Below are 20,331 nucleotides of genomic sequence, written 5' to 3'. Positions count from 1 at the left end.
TACTCGGAAGGCTGAGGCAGAAGGATCGCCGGAGCCCAGCAGGTCAAGGCTGCGGTGGCCGGGAGCAGCCACTGCACTCCAGTCTGGGTGACAGAGTGAAACTCCAACTCAAATAATAATAATAATAATTTTTAAAAAGGCAAAGCACATAGGAATCTTTTTATTTCTACTTCACACATTTTAGTTAAGTTCACATCTTTTACAGTGAGTCGGTATTTTTGTGAGTAGAAAAATTGGGCCAGTGTGATGGCTCACACCTGTAATCTCAGCATGTTGGTAGGCTATGGTGGGGAGGACTGCTTGAGCCCAGAAGTTTGAGACCAGCCTGGGCAACATAGCAAGATCTTGTCTCTTAAAAAAAAAAAAAATCTGGCCGGTCACAGTGGCTCATGCCTGTAATCCTGGCACTTTGGGAGGCAGAGGCAAGAGGATTGCCTGAGTACAGGAGTTCAAGATCAGCCTGGGCAATTTGGCAAGACTTCTTCTCTACAATAAATTTTAAAAAATTAGCTGGGCGTTGTGTCACCTGCCTGTGTTTCAAGCTACTTGGTAGGCCGAGGTGGAAGGATCACCTGAGCCAAGCATGTCGAGGCTGCAGCGACTGTGGGCGTGCCACTGCACTCTGGTCTGGGAGACAGAGTGAGACTCTGATTCAAAAAAAAAAGATCAGCCAGGCATGGTGGCATGCACTTGTAGTCCCAACTATTCAGGAGACTGAGGCAGAAGGATCGCCTGAGTCCAGGAAGTCGATGTTGCAATGAGCCGTGATCGCGCCACTGCACTCCCACCTGGGCAACAGAGTGAGACTCTGTCTCAAAAAAGAAAAAGAAAAGAAAAATTGATCAACAAAATCATTGGTTAAAGAGGAGGAAAAACATATGTGTGCCTTTTGACTTGTTCAATGATTGCAGTTATTTTTTCTTTATACGGCAAAACTTGCCCATCTTGTGTCTTTTCTTCTTAACCTCCCCCCAAGTTTTCTAAGTTTAAAAAGTCACTCCTAGCCGGGCTCGGTGGCTCAACCTGTAATCCCGCGCTTTGGGAGGCTGAGGTGAGTGGATTGCCTGAGCCCGCGGTTTCAAGACCCGCCTGGGCAACTTGGCGAGACCTCATCTCTACAATAAATCAAAAAATCAGCTGGGCGTGGTAGTGCATGCCTGTAATTCCGGCTACTCGGAAGGCTGAGGTGGAAGGATCGCCAGAGCCCAGCAGGTCGAGGCTACGGTGGCAGGGAGCGTCCACTGCACTCCAGTCTGGGCGACAGAGTGAGACTCCAACTCAAAAAAAAAAAAAAAGTCACTCCTGTCAGAGGTTGGATAAATGTTTAACTCTAATTGCTCCTAGCCATGCTGGGATTTCTGAGTGAAATCTAGAGTTTAACATCAGGCACAGGGTATGTTACTCAATCTTCTCAACAACCCTAGGAGGGAAGGTGCCATTACAACTCCATTTTGGGATTGGAAAAACTGAGGCTCAGCTAAGCCCAGTCGCTTTTCTAAGGAGAGTCAACAGGCAGGGGCTGGCTTTGAACCCAAGGCTGTGTGACTCCAGGGTCTGTGTCACTGCCCTCTAAACCAGTGGGCTCTAAGGACTGAGAAGGGAAAGTTCCATTTGAAAAACTGGCTGAAAGTCCTGGAAAGGCTCAGAGGTTGCCAGAATGGAAAAAGATGCTCAAAGGAATCAGAACTTCTCAAAGGGGCTGAGGCCACCCTGCCATGCGTGACACGTGGAAAACTTGAGAAATTAACGTCCAGGCAGTTAGTGGGAATGTTGGTCATGCTCTTTGGCAAATTGCTCCCTCCTTGTTCCTCCTTCCCCCCCCCACCTCCGCCTGGAAGGGAGCATTTGGGCCCATTTCAGAGGAGGCCTGGTGGCTGTGACTCAGTACCCGTCTCTGCCCAGACTGGGAGCCCGCAAGAAGGAGGAGCCCCTCCCTGAGCCTCATGGGGGTCCATTGGGCCTCTCCAGCCAGCGTTTTTAAGCCCCTGGCCTCAGACCGCCCCTCCCCTAGATCCGCTGAACTCGGCCACATCCGCCACACCCTTGGCACCACCCCAGGATTGGTGGGATGTGGGCATCTCTTGTCTGCCTCTCCTGGGCTGACATCCCAGGCACTGCTTCCTCTTCCCTCCTCCTGCCTCTCCTGATCTCCCCACCTCCTCGGCCTCCATCTTGTCCTCAGAATCACCACCTGTGACTCAGGCACCCCAATCCCTAGGTCCCTTTCCACACTGGGGAAGCCACCTGAGAGGCCTGACCTAGCTGCAGAAAGTGGGATGAGGGGCGCTCCTAACTTTGGCCCCTTTGCCCTGCCTGGTCCCCACATGGCCCCTGAATGGAGAAGGGTGAGGCCAGCAGAATCGGAGGTCCCTGGGTGGGCGGTGGGGTGGGGAGACTCCCACCTTCAGAAGCTCAGTCAGTCTCCCTCCCCAAGGAAGAGCTGTCCATGAGCCAAACTCACCCTGGATAGGAGGGCAGAGACATCCATCCTTCATTCATTCCCCATTTCTTCTACATGCCCTCTGAGCATGGGCAGTGTGCCCAGCCCTGCCCCAGCCCTGCCTTTGGGACCAGTTGGTTGAGGGAGGATGGAGGAGGGTGGTCGGAACAGAGAGGCCCCTAACTCAGCTCTTGGGCAATCAGGGCAGGCTTTCTGGAAGAAGTGAAGTCCAATGGAGTATTGAAGTAGAGGGAATCACCTGGGCTTTGTCCAGAGCCCTCTGAACCTAGGGCATGAGTCACAGGCACGGAGGGAGGGTCCCCAGCAACTTCTCCTTCAGCCTCAGTCATCAGGAACTGGGGTAGATGGGTGCTGCTAGACTCCTACCCCAGGGAGCTGGGTAGTGTCAGCCTGGCTGGCCAGCTCGGAGTCAGGCTGATGTGGCTGGGGATGATGGTGCCAGGCAGGGGCATGCGAAGGGAGGCAGGACTGGGTACTGGGTGGATTCTACCACGAGGGCCAGGGCCCAGCCAGGCCCCGCGGGGTACTGCTCATGCTGCTGGCCCCCTGCCTCCGCATGCCCCCGCCCCATTCCCCGCATGCCTTGCCTGCTCTTCCTGCATGTCCTGTGGTGTGGCCGCTGGCTCCCCTTGAGCTCCCTTCCCTGGGCTCTGACAAGGAGCACTGCTGTCCCCAACCTGACCCAGGAGGCCAGCTGGCACCTCGGGCCCTGCCCTCCCCCGATTCCCACCTAATTCCCCAACTGGCTGCCCTGTAGTCCTCTAGGAAGGCAGGGGGCGGCCCCAAGGGTCAGTGAAGGCCTCGGGAGCTAATGGCCCCCAACACAGGCCTTGACCTCAGCTGTCTGTTGCCAGCAAGATGGCAGCCACAGGGCGGGCTGGTCCTTGTGGCATTTCTCCCATGGGAACCACCCCTCCCTCCCCCGAAGTTGCCCGGTAGGTCAACGAAGAGGGCCTGGAGTCAGGAAGCCCCTTGAATTGCCATTGGGAACCCAAGCCAGGGGGAAAGGGGTGGCCGCAGCTTGGTGCCATCGGCTTCCTGGGACGCCAGGCTCCTCCCGTGTCGTGGGTGTCCTGTGTGAGCCCCCCACCCATGCCGCGGGGCCCAGGACATTGGTGGGCTTGGGTGCCCCATACCCGTGCCCCTTGTGTACGTGTGGCTCTGCCCTCCCACCTTCCCCAGCTCCAGCAGTACCCGCGGCTGCGGGAAGAGATGGAGCGCATTGTGACCACCCACATCCGGGAACGCGAGGGTCGCACCAAGGAGCAGGTGAGGCCGTGCCCTCCGGCACCTCCCGTGGTCCCAGTTTTCCTTTCTGTCTTTGTTACAATTTTTTAGTGTTTTTATTTTATTTATTTGTTTTTGAGTCCGGGTCTCACTCTGTCCCCCAGGCTGGAGTGCAGTGGCACGATCACAGCTCACCACAGCCTTGACTTCCTGGGCTCAGACGATCCTCCTGCCTCAGCTTCCTGAGTAGCTGGGTCTACAGGCACACTACCACGCCCAGCTAATACAATTTTATTTTATTTTTTATTGAGGCGAGGTCTTACCAAGTTGCCCAGACTAGTCTGGGCTCAAGTGATCCTCCCACCTCAGCCTCCCAAAGTGATTATGGGCATGAGCTACTGTGCCCAGCCAGTCTTCCTGCCTTCCATACCTACTCTCTGCTTCTCTTTCTTTTTTATTGTGGTAAAATACACAAAACATGATTTGTATGATTTTAGTCTTGTGTTAGCGAACAGTTCAGTGGCATCAAGTGCATTCACACTGCTACTCAGCCATCACCAACACCCATCCACAGGAGCCTTGATCTTGCAAAACTGAAACTCTGTCCCCATGAAGCACTAACTCCCATTCCCTGTGCCCCAGCCCTGGCAGTTTCTACTTCTACCAGTCTACTCCCTGTCTCTATGAATTTGGTGTTTCTGAGTACGTCATTAAGTTGAATCATGCACTGTTGGTCATTCAGCATGTCTTCAAGGGTCATCTGTGTTGTAGCACGTGTCAGAATCTTCTTCCATTTTAAGGCTTGAGTAATATTCCATTGTATGGATTACAATGTTTTGTTTCTTTTTTTTTTCCTTTATTTTAATTGAGTCGGGGTCTCACTTTGTCGCCTAGGCTGGAGTGCAGTGGCAAGATCAGGGCTCACCACAGCCTCGTCCTCCCTGGCTCAGGCGATCCTCCTGCCTCAGCCTACTAAGTAGCTGGGATTATGGGCAGGCACCACCACACCTGGCTCATTCTTTGATTTTTTTGTGGAGACAAGGTCTCACTATGTTGCCCAGACTCTTGGGTTCATGGGATCCTCCCATCTCAACCTCCCAAAGTACTGGGATTATAGGCATGAGTCACTGCACCCAGCACATTCTGTGTATTCATTTAGGTTGTTTCCACATTTTGAGTGATGCTATGAAGATGGGTGTACAATGTCTATTCAAGTCCCTGCTTTCAATTCTTTGGGGTGCACATCCAGAAGTGGAAATGCTGGGCTACACGGTAATTCTATGTTCCGGTTTTTTTTGTTGTTGTTTTTTTGAGTTGGAATCTCACTCTGTCGCATGCTCACGGCCATCGCAGCCTTAACCTGCTGGACTCAGGCAATCTTTCAGCCTCAGCCTTCCAAGTAGTTGGAACTACAGGCATGCGCCACCACGTCCAGCTAATTTTTAAAATTTATTGTAGACCTGAGGTCTCACCAAGTTGACCAGGCTGGGCTCAAACCCCTGGACTCAGGCAGTCCTCTCACCTCGGCCTCCCAAAGTACTGGGACTATAGACTTGAGTCACCGCGCCCAGCCTCTACGCTCAGCTTTTTGAGGAGCCACCATACTGTTTTCTACAGTGGTATACTGTGTTCCATTCCCATCTTCTGCTTCTCTTTCTTAGCTTTCTGGCAGTCTATCCTTCTGGTCATCCCTCTTTAGTCTCTCTCTGTTTGCTATTTCTCTGGGTCACCTTATGCCCCACATAGCCACCCCGTCTTTGGGTCATGATTCATCAAATATTCATTCATTCACTCTTTCATTCACAAACGTAGTCACTGAGCTTCAAGGAGCAGAAATGAGCAAGGCCTGTCGTGCCCCACAGAGCCTGAAGGCTGGTCCTCTTTGCCGTCCCTCTGTCTGTCTGTACCCATCTCTGGCTCCCATTCTCCAGCTACATCCTTTCTCTAGTCAACATTTTTGTTGTGGGTGTCATGTTTTTAAATCCTTATGTCGTCTCTGACAAATAGCAGGTCAAAACTGCTCTTAGCAACTAAAACTTGAATTGGTCCAAGTATTGCATGAAACAGAAGAAAGGTAGTATTTCCCAGTTAGCAAGATCTTGAGTCTTATATTTGTTAAAATTTTTGACTGGGTGCAGTGGGTTACACTTGTAATCCCAGCACCTTGGGTGACCGAGGCAGGAGGATTGCTCAAGCCCAGGAGTTCGAGAGCAGCCTGGGCAACATAGCAAGACCTCATCTCTATAAAAAAAAAAAAAATCAGAAAGTTAACTGGATGTGGTGGTGCTAGCCTGTAGTCCGAGCCATTCAGGAGGCTGACATGGAAGGATTATCTGAGCCTAGGAGGTTGAGGCTGCAATGAGTTGTGATCATGGCACTGCACTCCAGCCTAGGTGACAGTGAGACCTCTCCTCAAAAACAAATTTGTTTTCATCCTTAATGATTTTTTATTACAAAAGTGATAAATATGCAATAAAATATTTAATCAGTATAGAGGTAACTAAAATACAAGTGAGTATCCCTCTGTTCACTCTTCCTCACCCCTAGTTCCTCCCAAAAAATAACCATTATTAACAGTTTAAGGGCTGGGTGCGGTGGCTCATGCCTGTAATCCAGCACCTTGAGAAGCCAAGGCAGGAGGATTGTTTGAGACCAGGAGTTCGAAACCAGCCTGGGAAACAGAGTGAGATCCTGTCTCTACAAAAACTTAAAAAATAAAAAAATTAGCTGGGCATGGTGGCAGAAGGATCACCTGAGTCAAGCAGGAAGAGACTGTGGTGCCTGTGATCGTGCCAGTGCACCCCAGCAAAGGCAACAGAGTGAGACTCTGACTCAAAAAAAAAAAAAAAGAACCATAATCCTGGTGTATGTCTTGCGTTTTGTTTTTGTTTTTTTCCTAAAAATTATAGTAGTTGACATCTGTTGAGTACCTCATCGCTTGCCCAGTCCTATGAGGGAGAAACGCTTCATTTGTGGAAACAGAGACTCAGTGAGGCGTCTCTAGGCTCACAGGGAGCAACAGGGTTTGGGTCTGGACCTGCAGTGTTTGTCCACTTAGAAAGTCAGTCTTAGCCAGGTGCGGTGGCTCACACCTGTCATTCCAACACTTTGGGAGAGGATCACCTGAGCCCAAACGTTTGAAACCAGCCTGGGCACCTTGGTGAGCCCTCGTCTCCACAACAAATAAAAAAATTAGCCGGGCATGGTGGCACCTGCCTGTAGTTCCAGCTACTTGGAATGCTGAGGCAAAAGGATTGCCTGAGCCCAGCAGGTGGAGGCTGCAGTGGCCATGAGCATTCCACTGTACTCCAGCCTGTAAGACAGAGTGAGACTCCAACTCAAAAAAAAAAAAAAAGAGGTAAAGAACATGGGTAATTCGGAGAAGAAATATATACAACCAATAAGAATATGTAAACAGGCCGGGCTCAGTGTCTCAGCCTGTAATCCCAGCACTTTGGGAGGCCGAGGTGAGTGGATTGCCAGAGCCTGCAGGTTTGAGACCAGCCCGGGCAACGTGGTGAGACCTTGTCTCTACAATAAATTAAAAAATTAGCTGGGCATGGTAACACGTGCCTATAGTTCCAGCTACTTGGAATGCTGAGGTGGAAGGATTGCCCGTCAATGCTGGGGTGGCCGTTGAGTGTGCCACTGCACTCCAGCCTGGGCGATGGAGTGAGACTCCAACTCAAAAAAAAAAAAAAAAAAACAATGCTCACTCTCATTAAAAAGAAATGTAAAACAATGAGACCCTTTAAAAATATACCCAGTTAATAACAGATGTTGTTAATGATCAGTATGGCACAAGTAGAAATATAAATTAGTATCACCTTCTTGGAGGACAATTTAGTAATATCTGACAACATTAAAATGCACATAATCACTTCCAGAACTATAACGTACAGATAAACCCATCAAGTGAGCAAAGATGTATGTACCAGGGTGTTCCATGTAGTATGACTTTTAATAGAGAAAAATTGGAAGCAAGCCAATAGCCATCAGAGAGTGATGATACCCTCTAAACAAGAAAGCACTCTGCAGATGTTCAAAAGAACAAGGACAATTTCAAGATTCCGGCATGGGAAGATGCCCCCTTCCCCATGCTCAGATGTCCTGAGCCCACAGACCAGTTGCCCAGACTGGAGTGCAGTGGCCGCTTCCAGCCACCGCAGCCTCAACCCACTGGGCTCTGGCAATCCTTCCACCTCAGCCTTCCGAGTAGCTGGAATTACAGGCGCGCGCTACCACGCCAGCTGATTTTTGATTTATTGTAGAGATGAGGTCTTGCCAAGTTGCCCAGGCGGGTCTCGAACCCGTGGGCTCAGGCAATCCACTCACCTCAGCCTCCCAAAGACGCGGGATTACCGGCTGAGCCACCGAGCCCGGCTTCTTTTTTTTTTGAGACAGAGTCTTGCTTTTTTGCCCAGGCTGAGGACATTGGGGTGATTGTAGCTCACTGCAGCCTCGAACTCCTGGGCTCAAGCAATTCTCCCATCTCAGCCTTCCAAGTAGCTGGGACTACAGGCTCACACCACCACATCCATCAATCAATTTTAAATTTTTTGTAGAGATGAGGTCTTGCTTGATTCTTTTGATTTTGTGGGACACTTACTAATCATAGGGACTCAAGTGTAGATGCTAACTTTCTATATGTGCTGCAAGTATTTTTCTCCCAACTTGCCATGCATTTTATTTTTTTATTATTTTATTTTATTTTATTTTTGAGTTGGAGCCTCACTCTGCCACCCAGACTGTAGTGCAGTGGCCGCTCCCGGCCACCGCAGCCTCGACCTGCTGGGCTCCTGGCGATCCTTCCGCCTCAGCCTTCCGAGTAGCTGGAACTACAGGCACACGCTACCACACCCAGCTAATTTTTTATTTTATTGTAGAGATGAGGTCTCACCAAGTTGCCCAGGCGGGTCTCGAACCCGCAGGCTCAGGCAATCCACTCACCTCGGCCTTCCAAAGTGCTGGGATTACAGGCTGAGCCACCGAACCCAGCTCGCCATGCATTTTAAAACTTTGTGGTGTCTTTTCCATTTGCCCATGGACCTGTGTATGCTTGAAGGTTATGCTTCTCATCGACATTGAGCTGGCCTACATGAACACCAACCATGAGGACTTCATAGGCTTTGCCAAGTGAGTGTTCCCTGGCAGAGAAGGTGACACTTCGCGTGCGCGCGCGCGCGTGTATGTGCGCACGTGTGTGTGTGCGCGTGTGTGTGTGTGTGTGTGTGTGTGTGTAGAGCCCAGGCCTGCTGGGTTAACCCTCTGGGTCCTGAGCCCACAGACCAGTGTGCAGTAGAGCTGGGTTTCTTGGGAGGAGGAGTCCTGAGACTCTCTCCTCCCTCCTATTAGTGCTCAGCAGAGGAGTAGCCAGATGAACAAGAAGAAAGCTTCAGGGAACCAGGTGAGTGGGCCCCAGTACCCCAGCCCGAGGGATGGAGGGTGCCGGATGGACGCCACACTCTGAGAGCCCCCTCCCCCGAGGGGACGTGTTCCACGGGGGCCAGGGACCTGTCAGCTGCCAGCCACAAGCCTCCCACTCTGCCTCAGTAACCCTCTCTCCTCTCTCCCCAATGCTTCTCGTGGTTGCTATGGTTACCTCTTTGCAGGATGAGATTCTGGTGAGTACCAGGACTGGGGTTCTTGGCTTGTGGAGTGAGGGAGGAGGGGGCTTCTGGTAGTGGGAATCTGCAGGGGTCAAGAGGGCGCCCTTTGGCTCGAGTTGCCTGCACACATCAGCACCTGATGCCCCATACCTGCCCTCAGGCTAGGGGCAGGCCCAGCCACACACATAGATGCACCCATCGGTGGGCATGAGCTGAGCACCTACTTCAGACAGAGCTGGACCACGCGGGGCTGGGTGAATGTAAAGGCCTGGCAGAGGCCTGGCACTGAGTGAGTGCTCCTTAACATCTGTCGGGTGGGTGCATGCGTGTGAGAGATGTGCTTTTAAGAAACTGACAGCTGGGCTGGGCGCCGTGGCTCATGTCTGTAATCTCAGCACCTTGGGAGGCCAAGGCAGGAGGACTGCTGGAGGCCAGGGGTTCGAGACCAACCTGGGCAACATAGCAAGACTTTATCTCTACAAAAAAAAAATTTTTTTTTTAATTAGCTGGGCGTGGTGGCATGCTCCTGTAGTCCCAGCTACTTGGCAGGCTGAGGCAGGAGGATCGCCTAAGCCCAGGAGGTCAAGGCTATGGTGACCCGGGATCATGCCACTGCACTCCAGCCTGAGTGACAGAGTGAGACTCTGACTCAAAAAGCAGAAGGAGGAAGAGGAGAAGGAGGAGGAAGAGAGGCAGCTGACAGTCATCGCCACCAGAATTGAGTAAAGATAAGAATGAAAAGTCAAGAGACTCCTCACCTGGCCTCCTGCTCTCTGTCCTTCGATGTCTGCGGAAACACCCCTCATCCAGAGCCCTTTTGAGCCCACTTGTACACCTGAGCCCAAGGGCCGCAGTTTTCTTTCCCTAGGTTCGAGGCTGTCGTTTCCTTGTAAGACTCGACGCGTTTGTGTGATTGTTGGTTTAATATCTGTTTCCCTCCCAGACCCTGCAAGGGGAGGAAGGAGTCTGTCTCATTTATAATTAAACCCTCAGCTCCAAGCCCAGTGCTAGGTGCGTAGTAGGTGCTCAAATGAAGGAAGGAAGGAAGGAAGGAATGAACAAAATATCTCAGGACAGTTCAGTTCGGCCAGCACTCACTGGTACCAGCACTGAGCTGGCCCCTGGATAGGAGTCAGATGCTACCCCTGCCCAATGGAGGCCTGAGCCCACAGAGGGGGTCCAGGTAGGGCAGGAGTTAGGGGGGCAGAGCTCCGGGGGGACTTTGGGTGGACAGGGAGAAGTGCAGGGCTGGGGGTGGCCAAGGAAAGGACAAAGGCTGCAAGTCAGGGCAGGTCAGGGCGGCAAGATCTGCTGGTTAGATCCTGGGGCAGGGAGTGGACTCAGCTCCAAAGACGGTGACAAGACACTGACGGGATACTCGCCTGAGTGAGAGGGGCTTGAGTTATCGGCGAGATTCTTGGGAAGAGAGGGGTAAGGAGGGTTCCAGCAGCAAGCATGGCCCCAGGGAACTTTGCAGCCAGTCCTGGACTCTGTGGGTCGTCCCTGGATGCTCAGAAAAGAAGCCAGGGAGGCCAGAAAAGGGAGCAGAAGCAGCTCCTCATCCTCCTGGCCTGACCCACCTCCAGCGTCTGGCCAGTGACCCTGCCCTTGTAGCAGAATCCACTGGCCCTGGTCTGTGGCAATGGTCCAGGACAGTCCTGGGGATGGCTGCTTCAGGCTTGTTACTCAGCTTTCCTGGGAATAAGGGACCCAGTCAACTCATGGCTCAACCCCTTTCCCTGCCCCAGGAGGTCTGGGGCCAAAGATTCTTAGATCCATGCTAGTGTGGCATCGTTTATACATGTCACAAATATTTATCGGCCACTTACTATCTGCCAAGCACTCTCTGCAATGTGCTGGTATATACTAGTGAACCAGGCCATTCATAATTTAGCAGGGGAGGCTTCATCAACAGATAATCACCCCCCCACACACACACACACGCACAGAAAAGTTAATTAAAAGCAAGTCACTGTTATAGAAGATGACTTCAGGGAGTGACCAAAGATTTTTATAGGGATTCTAATTTATATGGGGGGCCAGAGAGGACCTACCTGCCTGAAATTGTGAATTTCTGAGCTGATACCCAAAGGGAATTTTCCAGGCAAAGTAGGAATTTTCCAGGCAAAATAGGAGAAACGCTTTCTAAGGCAGAGACAACAGCAGCAAGTGCAAAGTCCCAGAGGTCACAAACAAGTCTTTTTTTTTTTTTAATTTTTTTTATTTTTGAGTCAGAGTCTCACTGTGTCACCCAGGCTGGAGTGCAGTGGCACAATCATGACCACTACAGCCTCGACCTGCTGGGTCAGGCGATCCTTCCACCTCAGCCTCCCAAGTAGCTGGAATCACAGGCCCATGCCACCATGCCTGGCTAATTTTTTTTTAATTATAGAGACGAAGTCTTGCCATTTTGCCCAGGCTGGTCTCGAACTCCTGGGCTCAGGGGGTCCTCTCACCTTAGCCTTCCAAAATGTTGGGATTACAGACATGAGCTACAGTGGCCAGCCCAGAAACAAGTGTAGGTTTCAAGTTTAAAAGACACTCAAGAGTTGTCTTGCCCAAGCAGTCACGTAAACTCTGCTTGCACACTTTTAGTGATGGGGCACTCACCCCCTATCAAGGCTAACAGTCCCTTACTCTATGTCTCTGGCTGTCAGAAGGCTCTGTATCCTAAGCTGCCCTCTATCTTCCTCTGTCTTCCACTCTGCTCACTTGTGGTTCAAGCCAGGGCAGGTCTGGCCCCTACCCTCCCCGACTGGCCAGGCCTCGGGGAGTTGGGCTTTTGGATGCCTCTCTTTGCCCACCCCCTCCTCCCTGGAGAAGTTCGGGCCCTGCTCCCTGACCTCTGGTCCCCTCACCCTCCAGGTCATCCGGAAGGGCTGGCTGACCATCAACAATATTGGCATCATGAAGGGGGGCTCCAAGGAGTACTGGTTTGTGCTGACCGCAGAGAATCTGTCCTGGTACAAGGACGACGAGGTGAGTCATGGGCCACTGATCGTCTGGGAGACAGGCTGGCGGCCAGAGTCAGGCTCAGACCCTACCACAAGCTTGGAGTGGACTGGACCACGCAACAGGGAGAAGGTGGCTTGGCAGGACTGGGGAGCTTGGGGCTGAGCGCCCTGGAGAGGGTGGACAGGGGTGCCGGGTGCTCCTCCCTGACCCCATGGCCCAGCGGCCTTCCTGTTTTCCTGCTCCAGGGCGTGCCGCCTCCCCCGTGGCCCCCACAAGCCCATGACACACACGAGTCCAGCTGCCAGACACCCGGTTAACCCCTGCACCCCGGTCCCCTAGCCCCCTACCGTCTAAGGGAAATGCCCCGGCTGCCTCCAGGCTGAGGGGCATGGAGCAAGGGTGCCTGCGGAGTCACCAAAACCCCTCCCTGCTCACCAGGGTACACAGGAACCCCCGGCCACCTCCCTCCCCTGTTGCTGGTCTCCTTTAAGAATGAGTCTCTTTGGCTTCCACATCTGGATTCCAGAGGTGACCAGAGAGCGCGGGGAGGGCTGAGGGTGGGCTTGTGGTAATGAACTCCAGCTGGCCAAGGAGTGGGGGAAGGGACCCTCTTCTTCCTGAAGGGGCTGTTGGACGCTAGGGCCCTCTCAACAGGGGAGCCAGGCTCTGGGTGGGGACCTGCAATCGGGGTCCCCAAGCCCCTCGCTAGGTCCCTGTCTTCTCCAAGTCTGCCCTGGGCAGGGACCCCACCTCCCACCTCGGGTGGGGCCCTCTGTCGTCACCAGCAGGGGCGCCAAGCCATCTGGACCTCATTATTCCAACCCTAGCCTCTCCCAGAGCATGGGGGCCCCTGAAAGGGATGGAGTGTGAGGTGGCTTGGGGTGCAGATTGGGGGCCACTTCCTGTCCGGCACCCCAGCAGGCTCCCCAGACACCCCCCACGGGCCTGGTGCTTCTATGCTGAGGACTCTTACATGGAGCCCAGGGAACCATGTAACCTGGGCTGAGGACCTGAGATGGCTACACTGGGGGAAAGGGAGGCTGTAACCGAGAGGGGTCTCTTGTTTTCCTACCTGGGCCTCGGGTCTTTCTTGGGCTTTTGTGTACATTTGAGTTTAGCTGTATGTGAAAAATGGCTCTGAGGAGTGCATGTGGTGTGTGTGTGTGGGTGTGGGTGTTTTGTAGGCAAGTGTGCTTGGGGTGTGAGCATCCAGGTGTGTTTGGAACATGCGGGTCTGCATTCGCACCTGGGGGCGGGGGTGGAATGTGTGTGCTTGTGGTGTGACTCTGGGTGTGTGCGCCTGTGCTTGGGGTGCAAGGGGAGGTGGGGAGTTGAGGGTATGTGTATTTGGACTGTGAGGATGCGAAGTGTTCCGTTGTGAGGGATGTGTGTCTGGGTGTGTGTGCGTGCACTTGTGATATGCATGTGTGTGTTTGGAGCATGGATTCCAGAGTGAAGGTTTAGGTGGGCTGCTGTGTGTCTGAGTTTGAGGGTGCATGTGTGTTGAGTGTGAGTGGACTTTTGCACTAGGACAACAGGGGACATGAAGGTGGTTCGGGCTGGGAGGAGAGTGGTCTGTCCCTCTCCTCCACCCAGCTGCCACTGGGTGGATTTTGGGACAAGGGAGGCCCTCTGGCAGACAGGCAGTTGCCCACAAACCCAGTCCCTACTGAACCCCCATTTCTCCATCTTCTTCCACCGCCCTCCCCCATCACCATCCCCCACAACATGGCACCCCCATCCCTCTGTTCCTCCTCCCGGCCCACCCTCTGTCCCCAAGCCCCCGCTCCAGGCTCCGATCCTGGGATGGCGGGCGGGGGTCAGTCCAGCTTTCCAGCCGCGGCGCCGAGGGTCTAACCCAGCCCAGCCTAACCAATGTGCAGACTACTGTACAATTTGGGAGTCCTGAACAGATAGTCTAAACACTGGGTAGACGGAGTGGAGGTGTCCTCTGGTCCATCCAGGCAGCAGTGTCTGTCCGTCCGGTGGGAGCTCCGGCCCATCCCCTGGAGAGCCAAGGACCCCCAGCCCCAGCCCTGGAGTACCCCCAGCCCCAGCCCGGCCAACCCGTGGTTCCCTCTCTGCTCGCGGCTCCACTTCTGCCTCCTTTGACGTGGCAGGGGTGAGCGGGAGCCGGGGCTGGGAAGGAGGGGCCTGGGGAGGGGGCCGGCCAGCAGGAAGGGAAGGGGTGGGGGAGAAGGCCGCTCCTACCTAGCATCCAACCCGAAGCAGCGCAGGGCGGGTGGCGGCGGGGCCTCCCCGAACGGTTCCAGATGTTCCCTGGCCGTGTGTGTGCAACTTCCTCCTCTCCTCCCCCAGCCGCCCTCTGGGGCTCCCGGCCACCCGCCTGGTATAAAGAGGGCTTTATGTGACTGCATGGGCCAGGCGGGTGTGGGGGGCGGGGGGGCAGGCGGGATGATGCCAGAATGGGGGAGCAAGAGCCCCCTAAACCCAGCCCCCCACCTGAGGTCCTGGGCGAGGCTCACACCCAAGCCCTCTGAGGCCTGGAGACCCGCATCGGCCTCCCGACCTCCAGTATGGGTCCCGCAGTCTTGGGTGGGCAAATGCGGCCCAGGCAACGAAGACGCCCTCCGCCATCAGAGCCCCATCCTAGGACACCTCCTCCCGAGACCCTGAGCCCCGCTCCTGGTTCACGGCAGCCTGCCCACACACCAAGCGTGCACTTGAGCCCCGCCCCACACGCCTGTGCACAGATATGCATGACTCCTCCCCAGACAGCTCGGGACTAGCCAGACATACACGCAGGTGAGGGTCCACAGCACAGGGTCCACAGGCACGTCCACACAAACACGCAGGCATTCGCAGCAGCCATACATATCCGTGGCACTGTGCAGACGTGCTCACATGAACACATGACCGTGTGGGGCACCCCCAGACACTCGTGTGTGCACAATACAGACACACGACACACCCGTGACGGTGACAGGATATCGGCTGGTGGGTGTTGGCACAGACACGCAACCACACGCGTGTCTCACACACAGACGTATCCTCTCCAGGCTTGTGCTGTGTGCCTGATTGCTAACACATGGGGCTTGGAGGGGTGGGCGAGCCAGCCCTCTGAAGCCGTTGCGGCTGGTGGCCCCCCTTCCTGGGCTCAGCAGTCCGGAAATGAAGTCAGAGGCGGCCAAGCTGGGGGACGAGAGAGGCCTCAGTGCGCTGGCCCTGCCTGGGGCCGGCCTGGCTTGTCTCCAGGCCCTGCTTGGGGAGAGGCTGTGGAGTCACACTCAGCCTCACCACCCCTCGCCTGCCCCCCAGTGCTGGCACATAACAGGTGAAGGCCAGTGGGGGCCAGCGGTGCCCACAGGCCTTGGGCTCCACGGCCAGGCCCTGATCGCGCAGCCTGTGTAGTGGGAGGGGGCTGGTGCCCAGAAGCCCTGGGCCATGCTAGGGGTCCACGGCCCTAGACACCCACCAGAGTGGAATGCTCTTAGGGAGTGAGGCATGGCAGGGAACAATGCCAACCTCACCCGTCGCTCCGACCTCTATCCACAGGAGAAAGAGAAGAAGTACATGCTGTCTGTGGACAACCTCAAGCTGCGGGACGTGGAGAAGGGCTTCATGTCAAGCAAGCACATCTTTGCCCTCTTTAACACGGAGCAGAGGTGCCCACCCGCCCCCGCTGGGGCTGCTGCAACCCCAGACCCCACCAGCCCCAAACCACCCCCTGAGTAGAAACAGAGCTCCAGGAAGGAGAGGGGCCTGCCGCCCCAAGCCCCACGTCAAGCCATTCACTTAATTGTTTGTTTTGTTTTGTTTTGAGTCAGGATCTCACTGTATGACGGACTGGAGTGCAGTGGCACAGTCACAGCTCACCACATTGTTGAACTCCTCCCTTCTTAGCCTCCTGAGTAGCTGGGACTATAGGTGCACGCCACCATGCCCGGCTAACTTTTTTGATTATTTGTAGAGAGGAGGGCTTGCTATGTTGCCCAGGCCGGCTTCGAACTCCTGGGCTCAAGCAATCCTCCGACCTAAGCCTCCTAAAGTGCTGGGTGAACCGCCATGCCCACCCTGATAAATGTTTATTGAATTCCTCCTCTGTGCTGGACATCATGCCAAGATTCCTCTCTTCCCTTCCCTTCCTTCCTTCCTTCAACAATCACTTATTTAGTGACTGCTCTGCATGAGACACTTGGCCAGGCATTGTGGGGCCAATGGCAGTACCAGTCCTCTCACCTCCCAACCCAAGGCTGACTCTAGTGGGCTCTCTCCTACTCAAAGATGAAGGTTCAACACAGCCACCATGAGGCAGGGAGTCCTCAGAGAGCCAGAGAGGGAGCTGATGGGCATCTGGGACCCAAGCCAGGAGCTACACTGTCTTACAGATGTCCCTTCTATCGAGGGCTTGATCCCTTTCTCAGCATTTTACTGCTCACCTCACTGAATCCTCACATGACCTCAGGAGGCAGGAATTATTATTACCCCACTTCTAAATGCAGAAACTGGGACTGAGAGGGAGGAAGGGACTTGCACAGGGTCACACAGCTGGGAAATGACAACACCAGGACTGGACCCCAGCACAGTGACCCAAAGCCCACGCATGCGCTTAACCCCGAAAGAGGGCGGGACTCTGCCCATCTCCGCTCACTGCCTGCCCCGACTCGCAGGAACGTCTACAAGGATTATCGACAGCTGGAACTGGCCTGTGAGACACAGGAAGAGGTGGACAGCTGGAAGGCCTCCTTCCTGAGGGCTGGCGTGTACCCTGAGCGTGTTGGGGTGAGCACTGGGGCAGGAAGGGGTGGGGCAAGTTGCTTATACTGAGGGGCTCAGGGCACCATGCTCAGTGATGCCAAGTCATGCCATGTTTCCGAGCCCTTATTTGGTTCAGAAACGGCAGGAATCCTCCCCCCACCTAGGCTGGGGTGGAATCAGAGTTAAGCCCCATGAACCACCCCCATCCTTCTCCAGTGGCAGTCTTTTGTGTCCCTGTCTTTGCTGCAGATGGCATTTCCTGCATCCCCTTCCAGAGATGGGGGTTTCTTGTGACTGCCTTCTCTCCCCTGTCTCACTGTGGCATTGTCTGGGGTTGCCTTGGAGTTGGGGTGCAGTGTCCCAGGTCCACTCAATCCCTCCCCATTTCCTCTCTGTGTCTCTGCTTTGGCTGTGCTTCCTGGTGGTGGCGGCGGCGGCGGTGGCAATGTTGATGTGGTGACCTCTGTGGCCCTGGCATGGGCCTCCCAGGACAAGGAGAAAGTGAGTGTGCCCCTCCCTGGCCTCCTGCCAGGCATCTCCAGCCTGGCACTAGCTCTGGCCAGGTTCTCAAGCAAGGGACTTGGCAAATGTACTTTTCTGATTTCTGGACTAGGAAGCTGAGGCAAATTCTAGGCACTAGAGTCAGCCAAGACGAGGCAGACCGGGGGAAGCCTGAGAGGCACAGGGATGGCAGAAGCCCAGGCTCTTCAGAGTTGATGGGACTGGGTGGCTACGTGTAGGGGCTGGTTGCCTCTCTCTGCACCTCTTGTGTTCCCAGGGGGCCTCGCAGGGGCTGAGATCCTGGGAATGCCAGGAGCCTGGCTGCGTGGCCCGGCACCCTGATGCCTTTCTGTTCCTGATGGCAGGCCAGCGAGACCGAGGAGAATGGCTCAGACAGCTTCATGCACTCCATGGACCCACAACTGGAGCGGCAAGTGGAGACCATCCGGAACCTGGTGGACTCATACATGGCCATCGTCAACAAGACTGTGCGGGACCTCATGCCCAAGACCATCATGCATCTCATGATCAACAATGTGCGTGCGCCGCCACGTGGGGGCAAGAGCTGCTTGAGACCAGGGGACCAGGTGGCCAGGTGGCTGGACAGGGGAGATGCTGGCCAGCCCCATGGGACCAGGTCCAGGGAGGGAGGCACAGTCCAGACCAGAGCTGTCCAACAGAAATATAATGGGAGAGGCCAGGCATAGTGGCTCACTCCTGTCATCCCAGCGCTTTGGGAGCCTGAGACGGGAGAGTCGCTTGAAGCCAAGACTTCCAGGCCAGCCTGGGCAACACAGCAAGATCCTGTCTCCACAAAAAAATGTTTTAAAGTAGCCTGGCAAGGTGGTGTGCTCCTGTAGTCCCAGCTACTCAGGAGGATGAGGTGGTAGGATCACTTGAGCCTAGGAGTTGGAGGCTACAGTGAGCTCTGATCATGCCACTGCATTCCAGCCTGTACAGGGTGACAGAGTGAGACACCATCTCTTAAAAAAACAAATTTTCACTGGAAATACTTCATCTGAATTTAGATTTCATGAAATTTGCATTGGAAAAAGTAGGTTCACATACCCAGGTTGTTCTAGACATGCTAAAATGTCTTCCAGGAGGGACCAAGAATCTTTTGAGAACCCCAGACCATGCTTTGAAATACACACCTTACAGCACCACGACTATGACTTAGTGACAAGTATGGCCCCCAAAGAAGTAGAACTGGATTTGAATCCTGGCTTTGCCACAAATGCCCTGTGACTTTCGCAGATAAACATCTGTTTCTCATACATAAAATATGGACAATAATATAGTTGTGGATTAAGTGCATATAAAATGTGTAGTAACACAGTGGCTGACACATAGTACATGCTCAACGTGTACCTGAATAGTGAATAAATAAGACTAGAGTTTTTTTTAGCTGGGCTCGGTGGCTCAGCCTGTAATCCCACGCCTTGGGAGGCTGAGGTGAGTGGATTGCCTGAGCCCACGGGTTCGAGACCCGCTTGGGCAACTTGGCGAGACCTCATCTCTACAATAAATCAAAAATTAGCCGGGCGTGGTAGCGCACGCCTGTAGTTCTGGCTACTTGGAAGGCTGAGGTGGAAGGATCGCCGGAGCCCAGCAGGTCGAGGCTGCGGTGGCCGTGAGCAACCACTGCACTCCAGTCTGGGCGACAGAGTGAGACTCCAACTCAAAAAAAAAAAAAAAAGACTAGAGTTTTTAAAAACCTCAGTATCTCTCCATGCATGGCTCAGAGTCTGGGTAGGGCTGGGTAACACCTGAGGGTTTGAAGGTGAGCGTCAATCCACCCCTATACACGGAGACTGACATTCCACCCAGTCCAGGCACACATTTGTAACTGCCATTCTCATTTCTCAAGGGTCCAAACCTTTTTTGTTTTGTTTTGTTTTTTAAGTCGGGGTTTCAATCTGTCACCCATGCTGGAATGCAGTAGCAGGATCACAACTCACCACAGCCTTGACCTCCTGGGTTCAATGTGGTCCTTCCGCCTCAGCCACCCAAGTAGCTGGGACTACAGGCTCATGTCGCCCTGCCGGCTAATTTTTTAAAATTTTTTTGTAGATACAAGGTCTTTCTGTGTTGTTCAGGCTCGAACTCCTGGGTTCAGGCAATTCTTCCTTGGCCTCCCAAAGTGCTGGGACTACAGGCACACGTGAGCCACCGCATCCAGCATTCAGACAATGTAAACTGTCACCTTAGTTCCGTTCACTGGAGCATGCAAACCCTTAGAAAGGATATAGCTACCCCATTTTTACAGAAGAGGAAACCGAGGCTTAAAAAGCTGACTAGACAGGTGTCCTGGTGGCATGAGAGGTCCTGAGTCTCCTCGCAGATCTGTGACCTTGGACGGGTGACTTTTCCTCTCTGGACCTCAGTGTCCCCACTGAGAAAAAGGCGGTGAGGAGGCGGAACTCTTCGAGCTTAGGCGGTGTCAGGGTCGCGTCTGAAACGCCGAGCCCCGGGTTCCAAGTCCGGCGCACCTACCGGCAGCGCCCGGCGGGCCGGCAGGGCGGCACCGGCATCAGGTTCCAACCTCCTCCCCTCCTCGCCCACTCTCAGACTAAGGAGTTCATCTTCTCGGAGCTGCTGGCCAACCTGTACTCTTGCGGGGACCAGAACACGCTGATGGAGGAGTCGGCGGAGCAGGCCCAGCGGCGGGACGAGATGCTGCGCATGTACCACGCGCTGAAGGAGGCGCTCAGCATCATCGGCGACATCAACACGACCACCGTCAGCACGCCCATGCCCCCGCCCGTGGACGACTCCTGGCTGCAGGTGCAGAGCGTACCGGCCGGACGCAGGTACCAGGGCCGGCCCCCACGGCCCCGAAGCCCCCCAGCCCGGGGC

At 54.3% G+C, this 20,331-nt stretch overlaps 1 protein-coding gene across 1 annotated transcript in view; it reads left to right on the top strand.

The window, feature by feature from the left end:
• LOC103256625 (dynamin-1) overlaps positions 1-20,331 on the top strand; it is a 31,430-nt gene that overhangs the window by 8,890 nt on the left and 2,209 nt on the right. Inside the window, exons 10-19 of the mRNA XM_021710599.1 lie at positions 3,644-3,730; positions 8,754-8,824; positions 9,044-9,095; positions 9,301-9,312; positions 12,163-12,276; positions 15,769-15,878; positions 16,884-16,995; positions 17,461-17,472; positions 17,838-18,008; positions 20,044-20,329. Coding sequence (XP_021566274.1) covers positions 3,644-3,730; positions 8,754-8,824; positions 9,044-9,095; positions 9,301-9,312; positions 12,163-12,276; positions 15,769-15,878; positions 16,884-16,995; positions 17,461-17,472; positions 17,838-18,008; positions 20,044-20,329 — 1,027 coding nt within the window. The remainder of the gene's footprint in view (positions 1-3,643; positions 3,731-8,753; positions 8,825-9,043; positions 9,096-9,300; positions 9,313-12,162; positions 12,277-15,768; positions 15,879-16,883; positions 16,996-17,460; positions 17,473-17,837; positions 18,009-20,043; positions 20,330-20,331) is intronic.

This window comes from Carlito syrichta, unplaced genomic scaffold, assembly GCF_000164805.1.
Source record: "Carlito syrichta isolate Samal-C Ts95f unplaced genomic scaffold, Tarsius_syrichta-2.0.1 Scaffold290737, whole genome shotgun sequence".
NCBI lineage: Eukaryota > Metazoa > Chordata > Mammalia > Primates > Tarsiidae > Carlito > Carlito syrichta.
The sequence above is the reverse complement of the archived record's forward strand: the minus strand, read 5'-3'. Positions and strand labels throughout refer to the sequence as shown.